We start from the raw sequence: 12,803 nt of genomic DNA on the forward strand, positions 1-12,803 counted from the left end.
AAACAAACAAACAAACAGAGTGTGTCCTAGGGCTGAGCCACACCACAACTAGAAACAGGTTTTCCAGTGAAAACAGAATATCCGGTTCAAAGTGTGATCAAATGGTTTTCTTTATAATGCCAAAGATAGTAATAATAAAATGATAATAGCAGTAAATTCATAAGGTATGGCAGTTTCAATGGCACCAGTTTGCCAGGTGCTCCCACTTTCCTTGATAACTTTTCCTTAAAGATTTATTTTATTTTATGTATGTGAGTACACTGTAGCTGTACAGATGGTTGTGAGCCTCACGTGTTGCTGGTAATTGAATTTAGAACCTCTGCTCACTTCCAGTCAAGCATGCTCACTCCTGTCGGCCCCGCTCCCTCCAGTTAACCTTGCCTGCTCAGTCCCTGCTCGCTCCGGCCCAAGGATTTATTTCTTATTATATGTGAGTACACTGTAGCTGTCTTCAGACACTCCAGAAGAGGGCATTAGATCCCATTACGGATGGTTGTGAGCCTCCATGTGGTTGCTGGGAAGTGAACTCAGGACCTCTGGAAGAGCAGTCAGTGCTCTTAACTGCTGAGCCTTCTCTCCAGCCCCAGATTCTTTTTTGTAATGGTAGTTACGATATTAACTTTAGGGTACACATTATGAATGACACAGTAATCCTTTTGCTATTGTGACTGTCTCTATACAAGAGCCTCTGGCAGAGGATCTCCTTCACTCCTCAGAAGAGAAGAGGCAGCAAACACCTGGTGAAGAGCCCCAGTCCCTACTTCATGCATGTGACATGTCCAGGTTGTTAGGAAATCACCGTGGTTTTAGCCATGTGCAACTTGGGTGTTGGCTGCTTCCCTGCCTTCTCTCAGCCTACAGGCAGAAAGCTCAGCTTTCAGGAGGATGTTCCTCCTGGAGGAAGCAGCACTCACAGTCCCCTGAATCCGGGTGAGTGGGAGACATCCAAAGAAACACTCTTAGGACACACACATGTACACACATACACGCAGGGCTGCTGTCGAGGGTTATGAGGCCACACCAGAGTTAAAGAGGTTTCCTGAGAAGGAAGTTGATAGAAACACTAGTAGTCTGCCTCTGTGGACGCTGTTGTGAGTCAGCTGCTGCTGGTCCTGGGCTTGAGAGCGAAGCAGCACAGGGGAGAGGGGAAAGGGCAGTACTGGGTCTGGGTGATCAAATGGACACATGGACAGTAAGTCCAGATAAACTGGAGAGCAGGCCACACTTCACTGGGTTCTCAGTAGCTGGGCCATAGCTGAGCTGGAGCTCCAGGCATAGTTGGGAGTGGCCTGCCTGACACAGCAGATGGTCACATGATAGGCTGGGAGGGGCTCTTGCCAGTGTGTCCAAAAAGGTAGGTGCCAACCTTTTTCCTTAGTCTGCTGTGTCTGCCATATTCTTGGGCCTAGCTTTCCTGGTACAACTGTGCTATGCCCATGTGCTCCTCCAGTCCTAGGTCACCCATCCATTCATAGGGTAGCAACTTTTCTGCTCTGTCACTTAATCTGTCTGTTATGTGGGTTGTGCTAGACAGATGTGCGGCTCACATGTCCACCATGAATGACCATCCTCCAGTCTCAAAATGCGAGTCAAAGTTGCTTGTGAAATAGAGTCTCTGAGGCCAGGCACAGCCTAAAGACCTATATTTTATACAACATAGACCAACTTGGAGCAGGGTACAGCCTGATGCCAGCATTCTCCTTACCTGCTGATGATTTTATCTATTCCAGATATGTCACATAACTGGATGCAGATAGTAGTGACTGTTTTGTGTATGACATTGTTCATTTAGCTTGGTTTTAAAGGTTCCTTCATGTTGTAGTTACATTATTCGTTATGAATGGGCATTGTTCCTTTACTGACTGACTTTCCACATTTTATTCATCAGTTTATGGGTATTGTGTGGCCCCACCTTTTACACAGGTGGGCCTGAGCACTGTGCCGTCCCTGGCTCTCCCTGAACCCTGTTGTCGTGTTTCCTCTTCAGGGGACTGTCGCCTGGACATCCTCCACCGGTGATAGGAAGTGATCCTCTGTGGTGGTGCTGAGTCTCTGAATATGGTGAGAGCTGGTCCATGCCCAAGTTGTTGGTGACAGTGTTGTCACTCTGCTCCTGGGGGTTAGGGGTATTCTTCCTGTGTGGCCTTTCTTCCAGGAAGGCTGTTGGTACACCTGTGGGTGAGGAAGCTTGTCTGGCTGTTGCTTGTAAGTCTTCAGTGATACTTGTAGAAAGACACAAAGTTGATGATTTTTTGAATTGTTAATCCAATATCCAGGTCTTCTGTGTTGAGTAGAAATTGGGGCTCCCAGCCTCTGTTCCTTTGTGGTGGACAGTATCCAGGATAAACTTTGTACTCTTGCTTGGGATTGTCCCATAGACCGGTTCTCATTCTTCTTCTTTCCTCTGGGTGGTTGTTGGTGGTTCTTCTCCGTAGTTTTTCATAGCTTAGAATATATTCTGAGGCGTAATTGTATTCATCTGAGCTTTCTGCTGCCATTCCTCTGAATTTGTTTCTAGATTCGAATTGCAGCCTTAAATGCCAGCTCCACAATTGAGGATGACCATGAAGGAAGCTTTAAAAGTCACAAAATCCAGACAAAGGAGGCTCAGGTATGCGCTGAGATCTTCTCCGGAGGGAGCTCTCCTGATGCAGATGGCCGGCCCTCCACCTCATGTTGACCTTGTTTCACTCAGGAGACAGCCGTGCTGAAGAACTGTATGCTCTTTGTGTTGGTGCCTCTTATCTACCCCACCCCCGTGTGTGTGTGTGTGTGTGTGTGTGTGTGTGTGTGTGTGTGTGTGTGTGTGTTCCTGTAATGTCTGAACCGTGAGTAGTAGATTTTCTTTGACTGTAGAGGTTGTAGCTGACAGTTACCTTAGCAATCACTCATAGCCTTCCCTTTACATACATTTTGATTTAGAAGGATCAAGTCTTGTGTACTGTGAAAACATCTCCATTTGGCTTGCAGGAAGCAGAAGCTTTTGCCCTGTACCACAAGGCCCTGGATCTACAGAAGCATGACAGGTTTGAGGAGTCCGCCAAGGCCTACCACGAGCTCCTGGAGGCTCGCCTGCTGCGGGAGGTGAGGCGCTGCTTGCCTGGGCTATGTCTGCCTGAGACAAAGTCTCACTTTGAAGGCCCAGCTAGTCTGAAATTCAGGGTTCTCTTAGATGCCGGGATTATAGGCATGTAACACCCTACCCAGCGCTTTTCAGTTCTGTCTCTGTTTTACACATGTGGACATATGTGTTTGTGTTTGGTTGGTTGTAGTTTTATTTTTGCTTTTTTTTTCTTGAGACAGGGTTTCATGTGGTCCATGCTAGTCTTGAACTGGCTATGTAGCTGAAGCTAGCAAGCTAGCCTTGAACTGATTGATTGTCCTACCCATACTTCCTGCATGCTGAGTGCTGGCTAGCCTAGAACTAACTCTCTGTAGACACATTGGCCTATAACTAGTAGAGTTCTGCCTGTGTCTGCCTCCTGAATGCTGTGATTAAAAGTACATGCTGCCGTGGCCAGCTACTTTTTTTGTTTTTAAACCACTTGTCCCTGAATAGGGAGGACTGACTGGACTGGGTTTTCAGAACCAATAAATGTTATCATCTAAACTGAGCTTTCAGATATGGCAGCATTGATAAAGACGTGTCCTTTTCTCGGTCACCAAACTTCTGCAGAGGGCTTCATGGTAGTTTGGCTTTTCATTATGTGAAAGAGCTATTGGGTCTGCCTAGAATATTTGTAACACCCTGATTTCCCAGGTGAGGTCGGAACTGGGCTGTGTCAAGCAGGAAAGCAGCAGCCTATTGATCGCTTGCTGTGACTGTAGGGCTGTGGTGTCACTTTTGCCTCCATCTTCTCTCAGGCAGTTTCATCTGGAGATGAGAAGGAAGGGCTGAAACACCCTGGCCTGATACTGAAATATTCTACATATAAGAACCTGGCCCAGCTGGCGGCCCAGCGAGAGGACCTGGAGACAGCTATGGAGTTTTATTTGGAGGTATGGAGTTAGTAGTACTCAAAATTCCTGTGTAGGAAATTGATGAAGAAGGGACATGACATGGCCTTGTTGACTGAAGAGACTTGGTAGTGGGGTCCCACCAGGCTCTTGTGCCCGAGACACTGAGTTCAGAAAGGCCTGGAAGGCAGGGTTAGGGACTGAGGTAGGCTCAGTGCAGAGGACTATATGAGAACTTTTCTACTGTCATGTGGCTTATTTTAATGCATTTGAACATCCAGCTAATGAGGTGGGGATGGTAACCCTGGGCGTGGTGGTACCTGACCATAAGCCAAGCAGTGGGTGGAGGCCTGAGGCTGGAGACTCACACAGCAGGTAACAAGTCTGTGATGTTACGTGTGGAGACCAGAGCCTGACAACTGTCCTTGGTGCACTCTATCATGATGACACTGGTGGTATTTCTGTTGGTATCTCTGTGTGTCTCTAATGTACCAGAGAGTGTGCCAAGAGCTCGCCATGCAGTCTTACGCCATCTTGAAAGAAGCATGAGTTTATCCTCATTTCAGTGATGAGACTCAGGCTCAGGTTATTCTGCTAATGAAAGTTGGAACAGTGATGTGGACTAAGGTCTTCTCCGATCTTCTAGAATCCTGTTAGACTCCTGTAGTTTCTTTGAATGCTATTCCTTTTACTTTTGATGTATTTTAAAGGCTTATTATGTTTTCATTAATTGTATGTGTATGTGCATGTGTGAGTATGTGAGTGTGGGCACTTGCCTAGTGTTTTTGGCTTCAGAGCCTCCCAGAGCTGGAGTTACAGCTGGTGTGAGCTGGCTGATACAGTTGCTGATACGTTTCAGAATGCTCTGAAAGAACAGCAAGTGCTCCTAGCCCTGCGCCGTCTTTGCAGCAGCTCCTTCCACCCCTCCCCAGTATGCATGTGTGCACATGCCAGAGGTTATGTTGGCTCCAGCCTCAGGAACATACCCATCTTTTAGTACAGGGTCTCTTACTGGCCTGGAGCCACAACCATTGAGAACTAGTCCGGTTGGCCAGGCAGTCTCAGAGATTCTCCTGTCTCTGCTGTTCCAGCCCTAGGAGCATGCGTGCTCAGCATCCTTTTTTTTTTTTTAAGATTTATTTATTTTATATATATGAGTACACAGTACTGATGGTTGTGAGCTATCATGTGGCTGCTGGGAATTTGAATTCAGGGCTTCTGTTCACTCTGGTAGGCCCACTAGCTCTGGCCTAAAGATTTATTTATTTATTTATATCTAAGTACACTGTCGCTGTTTTCAGATGCACCAGAAGAGGACGTCTGATCTCATTACGGATGGTTGGTTGTGAGTGGTTGCTGGGATTTGAACTTAGGGCCTTCTGAAGAGCAGTCAGTGCTCTTAACCGCTGAGCCATCGCTCCAGCCCCATGCTCAGCATTCTTTTTTTTTTTTTTTTTTTTAATAGTTTTTCAAGACAGGGTTTCTCTCTGTGTAGTCCTGGCTGTCCTGGAACTCACTCTGTAGACCAGGCTGGTCTTGAACTCAGAAATCCTTCTACCTTTGCCTCCCAGAGTGCTGGGATTACAGGCGTGTGCCACCACTGCCCGGCATGCTCAGCATTCTTATGTGGGTTTTGAGGATCAAGCTTGAGTTAATGTGTTTGTTAGGCAAGCACTTTACCAACGGAGCTTTCCCCAGAGCCCTCTTTCACTTCTTTACTTACTAAATATGTACGGAACACGCAGAAGTTTCCAATAGCACAGTATATTGAGAAAATGTTCTGAGGTAAATAAATTAGCTCATGTAACATTTTTAAAACAGTAAGTTTTGTGAGGCAGTTGTCATGTGTTCCAGGAGGGCGATGAAGGGAGAATGGCCTTGAACTTTAACCCCCTGCTTCCCAACTGCTGGGGTCAGCAAGCCAGTCTTGTGTAACTGGTGTTTCTTGAGGAGGATTTCATTATGTAGCCTATGCTGACCTGAAACTGACTTTGTAGCTCAGCTTGGCCTTGAATGCAACTGTCCTCCTGCTTCAGCCTCCAGAGTATTGGGCTCACAGCTGTGAGTCATCATGCTGTTTCGTGGAACTTTTTAATGTGCCATTTCTCTGGGTCTTGGAAACATGTGACTCCAGGGAAGTGAGCCAGCTTTATTAGTTATAAGCAAGGACACTGCCTTGCCACTTTGCTGGGTAATTTAGACAGCTGGACCAATGCCATGTCCCTTTTATTCCCACCTTGTGTGTTGAGGGAAAAATGTAATCAAGTGCACACGTGTACCTCTGCTTACACACCAGGCCGTGATGCTGGATTCCACGGATGTCAACCTTTGGTACAAAATCGGGCATGTGGCCCTGAGGCTCATCCGGCTGCCCTTGGCTCGCCATGCTTTCGAGGAAGGGCTTCGGTGTAATCCTGACCACTGGCCCTGTTTGGACAATCTCATCACTGTTTTGTACACTCTCAGTGATTACACAAGTAAGTGGGGCAGATGGGAGAGGTTGACTTGGGTGTGCTAGTAGACTTTCTGTCAAACTGAGGGAGCAGGGAGATGTTCTTATGTACTTGATTTAGTCTCTTCCCAGTCTCCATTTACCAGGTACTTGTAAGTATAGTAGTGAGATCCTAGTATGTAATGTGTTCTCCAAAGGATTCCTCCTGTTTCCTTTGTGCATTGTTTTTTTGGGTTGTTGTCCTTCTGTTTTTTGAGAAAAGATCTCCTGCCATCCAGGCTGGTCTTGAACTCAAAATGCCTGTCACATTGAGCTGCTTCTGGGGGACATGTATTCTCATTGCTTTGGAAGCTGAGGTTAAGCCTAAGCCTTAAGATCAGGGTGCTGTAGGTTGTGCCTGGTCTGGTCTTGGCCTTTGGGTTTGTCTCCTCCTTGCTGTGTCTTTGCGTGATGGGGGTGGAGTTGGAAATCAAGGAAGGTGAGCATGCTTCATGTGTATGTGATACTAGAGGTGAGATTCATCCTGAAGCAAAAGTCTTCTCTACCTATGAGCTTGTTAAGCCAGATAGTTTATGTGCTCTAAAATGTAAAGGTAGCCATTTGTAGGATAAACATTTCCTTGTCTATCCCAAAAGTGAGACTTAGAAAAGTGAAAAGTTCCAGATAAACCCAGAACTCAAAGTAGGCAGATCTTATTGTCTGTAGGTTCAGGAATAATTTGATGCCCTATCTTCTATGCTCACTGGGTGACAATGTCACTCTCATAGCTGAGGTGTCCAGATATTTTCAAGACTATTTTCCCATTAGTCAATAGTAACCACTGTGAGTACTTTAGATATTTTTTGCAGCAATTATTAAATCTCAAATCTCAGGTCAAGGCTGTACAGGAAGGTCGAACAGTCTGCTTGCTTCTGGCACTGGTTGTTCTCACCTGCAGGGCATCTGTTCTGGTCTGTTCTAGGTATTCTAGCCTCAGCAGTCTTTACTCGCCATTGCGGGCGTGCATTCTTGGATTCCAGTGTGGAAATGTTGTCCTAGTGTTGACTAGCAAGACTAGAGTGCTTAAAGCAGTCTTAGCTCCTAAATTAAAAGCTCGTTGCTTTTTTCCTGCTAGCATGTCTTTATTTCATCTGCAAAGCACTGGAGAAAGACTGCCGGTACAGCAAAGGCCTGGTCCTCAAGGAGAAGATTTTTGAAGAGCAACCTTGTCTCCGAAAGGACTCCCTCCGAATGTTCCTCAAATGGTATGGCCTACATCCCATCACCCTGTGGGTAGTAAGATCAGGAGCAACTGTCATCCCTTTCTTTGTCCTGATCTGTGTGTCCTGATCTGTGTGTGATTGGAGTCCCTGAATGCCAGGGCTTTATCACCTGCCCACCCTTATAACCGAGCTGACTTTAACCTGCTTGCTTGTTATTTGCTGGGGTTAGGTGACAGGGACTGAATTCAGGGTTACAGCTCCGGCCAAGAGTTTTTTATCAGTACTGCTCAAATTTGGTATCCCAAACATACCCTCTGGAGCCAATCCTCCAGAGTGAAGCTCCCTCCTACCTGAATGCTCCAGAGGCCCCTGCAGCCTGGGCTCTCCCTCTCTCCCTTTACCTCTTGCTTTTCCCTCTCAGGTTCCTTTTGTCAGAGCTGCTTCTGATCGCTGGCTCATTCCTCCCTGCCCTACTGTGAGCATCCTATGTCTTCAGTTTGGCTCTGACTGGATTAACCTCCTTTGGTGCTGGTTTTATGTCTACTTATGTCTACACTATGTTTGTAAGTTAGAGTCATTGAGAGAAGGGAGCATCGATTGAGAAAATGCCTTCCTAAGATTAGGCCATAGGTGAGGCTGTGGGGCATTTTCTTAATCAGTGATTGATGGAGGAAGGCCCAGCTCACTGCAGCTGGTGCCACCCCTGGTCTGATGGTCCTGGGTTCTATAAGAAAGCAGATGGAGCAAGCCAGTAAGCAGCACTTCTCCATGGCCAGTGCATGGATTATTACCTAGATGTATAAGTGAAGTAAACCCTTTCTTCCCCAAGTGGATTTTCAATCACGTTTTATCACAGTAGTAGAAACTTCTCAGACACCTCACCTGCTGTGTTCTCACTTCTCACCTGCTTTGCAGTTTCTCCTTAACATTGCAGTTTTCTGACGGTACCTCTGCAGCTTCCGGAGCTCTGTGCTCCTCCTCAGTCTCTCCAGCCAGAAACTCCTCCTGTTGGTCAGGTGTTCCCTGGCCCCTGGGCTCATCTGCTGGGCATTGGTGGCTACTCCTCTCAGGCTGTGTCCTCTATAAGCCTCCCTGTGTTCATAATGTCTTTAATGAATTAATGCTTTGGTGAGATTGTTAAGTCTCTTGAATGGCTGTATGAAGTAGTCCTGCTGGAGCCTGGACTGTCTGGGTACCAAGAGTGCAGGTATTGTCTTAGGCTGTGAGTGAGACCTTGAGACTCTCATCTTTCTGTATTTTGGAGACATCATTGAGTTTGGTGAACATAATTTAATGACCTTGTTGGAACAGGCAATCTTTTCATTCCAGTGGCTTTTCAGACACAAAGGACAACTATTACTACATATGACAACTCTTTGCCCTGTTGTAAACTGTGGAAGGAACAAAGGGCTTTGTGATTTCCAGTGTATGTAGGTATAAGAATTCTGATAACTGTCCATTTGAGGTCAGAGCTAAGTTGTAAATTATGTTCAGGAAATATCAAATTACTGATTAAAGGCTATCCCTGTCTTTGAAGTTTGAACATTGGCTCTGGCTTTCACACTGTAATTCCCCATCTTATACACTTTTAGTGACATGTCAATTCACGATGTGTCAGTGAGTGCAGCTGAGACACAGGCCATTGTAGATGAGGCTCTAGGACTGCGGAAGAAGAGGCAAGCATTGATCGTGCGGGAGAAGGAGCCAGACCTGAAACTAGTGCAGCCCATCCCTGTCTTCACGTAAGTGTCCGCTTTCCCTGGGAAGGTTAGCTTGGCTGCTGAGATGCTCCCACACAGGAGAGGGAAACCCAGGCCAGACCTGGGGCTGCCGGGAGGGTCAGGAGCGCACAGTGGCTGGAGAGCTGGGGTCTTGTACCTGCTTGCAGGCTGCTAAAAAGCGCTTAGCTCTTTTAAGCATGACCAGTGCGTAAGCTGCCCACCCCAATCACTAGGAATGTTCTGTCCTCCTCAGTCTTCTCTGTAGAGAAGGGAGAAGAACATTAACATTTGGCAGACACCAGCCAGATGGGAACCTGGAACCCTAGAGTTTGTCACAGGTGTGGAATCCCGGCTGTTGAGTCTGTACTCATCAGGGCCAGATGAGACGTTCCACCAAAGATGGGTTTCAGCCTAGCCTTTGTGAGCTCTTTGTGTTGAAGAGACCCTCTCCTCCCGGGAAGAGAGAGCTGTATTGGTGCTACACTGCAGTTGGGGTAGTAAGCTTTGACATTTAATGTTTGTTTTAAATTTTCTGGCATTATGGACAAGCTCAAGCCTGAAATCCCAGAACTAGGGAGGCTGGAGCAGGTGGATCTCTGCTTTCCAGACCAGATTACACTGCGTATGTGTTTGAGGCCAGTGGGGGCGCCACAGTGAGACTTTCTTGAGCATACATGCTATGCATACAAGTTCTGCCATTACATTGTGAATCTTTAAGTTTAGCACTGGTGTTGCCACCAGTGTTGTAACCCAAACCCCTCGTCCCTCAGTAGGCACCGTGCTCAGATCGTTGCCACTGTGGTATAGAGCTCCTCTCCTGGCCCTTCCCAGCAGGCCTGATGCTGGGACATGCTGCTGCTTACGAGCTGGGAACAGCATCCCTGCCCCGTAGGGGATGGTGTAATGCAAGAACATCGGGGCTCTGCTGAGGTGAGGAGCAGGAAGATACTCAGTCTCTGCACCTGCTCTGGCTTGGGCTTCTCCATTTTAGCACATGTTGGATTCATTATTTTGTTGGTTATAATCGTGTCAAAATGTTGGCTGCCTGTCCCCTGCTCTTTGGAGTCACAGCTCTGGGAACAGTTCAGCTGAGTCCATACAGGTGCCGACCAGGTATGGTGGACCTCTCTTTGCAGGTGGAAGTGCCTTGGAGAGAGCTTGCTTGCCATGTACAATCACCTCACCACCTGCGAGCCCCCAAGGCCCAGCCTCGGGAAGAGGATCGACCTGTCTGACTACCAGGATCCCAGCCAGCTGCTCGCGTCCTCTGTAGCGGTCACACCTGTCAGTGTGGTCCAGCCGAGTCCTGTTTGCACCAATCCAACTGTTGCTGTGGCTGAGCCTATGCTCTCCTACACCTCTGTGACTGCAGCCAGCTTCCCGCTGCACAGTCCCGGCCTGCTGGACACAGGCACTCCTATGGGTGAGCAGGCCTTGTGGCCTTACATTCCCGAGGGCCTGTGGGTGGTGAGCCCAGCAGGAGTAAGAGCAGGAAGCCTTGGAAGCCTTGGCGTCTCCGGGCAAATACATCATGCTGGTCTTTGTTGTCTGAGTGAAATGAGAGCTCCAGCCTCAGTGGCTTAGTTGGGAAAGCACTTGCTTTATGAGCATGAGGGCCAGAGTTCAAATCCCCAGTACCTATATAAAAAGCCGAGTGCAGTGATACAGGCCTAGAGTCTTAGTGCTGGGGAGGTGGAGACAGGAGTATTCTGGGAGCTCACTTGGTCAGCTAGTATTGCAAGTCCAGTGGAAAACTGTCCAAGAAATAAGGTGGAACGTGGCCTGAGTAGAAACAAGTCTTGTAGGAAACTGTAGCCTAGCCCCAGGACATAGACCTGCCTGTTCCCCTAGCCGGCGAGTGATGCATGCCTTTAATCCAGCGCTCAGGAGGCAAAGGCAGGCAGATCTCTGTGAGTCCTAAGCCAGCCTGGTCTGTAGAGTGAGTTCCAGGATAGCCAAGGTTACACAGAGAAACCCTGTATCAAAAGAAAAAAGGTGCCTCTTCATTTTGTCATTGCCGTTGGTCCTGCTGTCTTGCTAGGTATATGCAGTCCTAGTTCTTGGACCTTAGAAAACATTAAAGTTATTGCCATGTGTGGTAGTATATTTTAATTATCACTGGAATTGTAAAAAGTTTTTACCATAAGTTCCCATGCAGTTTTCTGATTTTTCTGCCACTGTACAAAAGAACACTGGCAGTTAGAGAGTGACCACAGCATGGTTGGTTGGCTGTCTCAGTCATGTGACTGAGACAGAGTTCCCTTTGCTCTCTGTATGATTCATGGCTCTCTTGCTCTAATCCTGTCGTTGGGTATTTGGTGGGCAGTGCCACTCACTGTGTGCATCCCAGGAGTGTGGACTGTGGGCCCAGAGGCTCTGGCAGCTGGTTAGTACTGAAGGTAGCGGTGTCCTGAGCCCTGACCTGGGCTCTTTCAGCTCAAGAAGGGTAAGACCATTAAGAGACGCAGGACTTTGTATTGTTGAAAAGAAAGAGTTGATGACAGAGAAGATGTCAGTGTTGGTGGATTGTAAGAGGGGCCAGTGGATGCCCTCCTGCCGTCATGCAGTGGTTTAATTTTCATTCATGCAGTGGTTTAATTTTCATTCTTTGTGAAGGTGATGTTTCTGGAGGAGATAAATCTAAGAAAGGAGTAAAGCGTAAGAAGACTTTAGAGGAAAGTGGAGAGACAGCAAAGCGGAGGTCTGCCCGTGTCCGAAACACCAAGTGCAAAAAAGAAGAGAAAGTGGATTTCCAGGGGCTTCTAGTAAAGTTCCTGCCATCCAGGTACCGGGCACTTCGTGGTTTTTCTGATGTAACCTGAAAACTGCCCTTCCTTTCGTTCAGCAGAGGTTTTCAGCCTCCTCGCACCCTCCCCTCGTTCCCTTGAGGTTTGCTTGAATACAGAGTGTGGGTTTCACTGAACTGACTGCTCGGATTTTCTCACCCCCTGAATCCAGAAGCTGACTGGTTTATCCACTGGGACTGGCTGCTTCCCGAGTCCTCACAAGATGAGTGAGTCAGGGCTGTGGAGCAGTGTAGTCTTGATACCCACTTTTAGTTGGGGTGCTTCAGGGCTGCTGCTATGGAAACCCCGGAAGTAAGCCACCTGTCTTCCAACGTGTGTGTGCCTGCCCGGCTTTATGTTGCCATGGTTCCACTGCATTCTGAGAAGATGGAGGGAGAGCCTGCTCCTTTATTTTATTGATTCTTCATGTTCCTTAAAGAATTCAAGGGGAGAAGGTGCCAGCTCTCAGAAACAGGAGGACCTGGGCCCCTGCTTCTTCCCGGGTGTTTTGTTTTGTTTTAAAGATTTATTTATTTATTTATCTATTTATTTATTGAGTACACTGTCATTCTTTTCAGACACACCAGAGAGGGCATCAGATCCCATTACAGATGGTTGTGAGCCACCATGTGGCTGCTGGGAATTGAACTCAGGAACTCTGAAAGAGTAGTCAGTGCTCTTAACC

The 12,803-nt window shown here is 47.4% G+C and overlaps 1 protein-coding gene across 7 annotated transcripts in view; it reads left to right on the top strand.

The window, feature by feature from the left end:
• Positions 1–12,803, top strand: part of Cabin1 (calcineurin binding protein 1) — a 110,507-nt gene that overhangs the window by 6,382 nt on the left and 91,322 nt on the right. For 6 of the 7 annotated variants that reach the window (XM_052164483.1, XM_052164487.1, XM_052164489.1 and 3 more), the window contains 9 exons: positions 1,988–2,061; positions 2,519–2,611; positions 2,971–3,084; positions 3,865–3,999; positions 6,254–6,434; positions 7,524–7,653; positions 9,204–9,353; positions 10,469–10,755; positions 11,949–12,117. In XM_052164483.1, coding sequence (XP_052020443.1) covers positions 2,059–2,061; positions 2,519–2,611; positions 2,971–3,084; positions 3,865–3,999; positions 6,254–6,434; positions 7,524–7,653; positions 9,204–9,353; positions 10,469–10,755; positions 11,949–12,117 — 1,262 coding nt within the window. In that variant the 5' untranslated portion in view covers positions 1,988–2,058. Of the gene's footprint in view, positions 1–409; positions 431–1,987; positions 2,062–2,518; positions 2,612–2,970; positions 3,085–3,864; positions 4,000–6,253; positions 6,435–7,523; positions 7,654–9,203; positions 9,354–10,468; positions 10,756–11,948; positions 12,118–12,803 lie in introns of those variants that run through there. The other variant, XM_052164486.1, reaches the window with a different exon arrangement.

Source organism: Apodemus sylvaticus, chromosome 19 (assembly GCF_947179515.1).
Source record: "Apodemus sylvaticus chromosome 19, mApoSyl1.1, whole genome shotgun sequence".
NCBI classification, from domain to species: Eukaryota; Metazoa; Chordata; class Mammalia; order Rodentia; family Muridae; genus Apodemus; species Apodemus sylvaticus.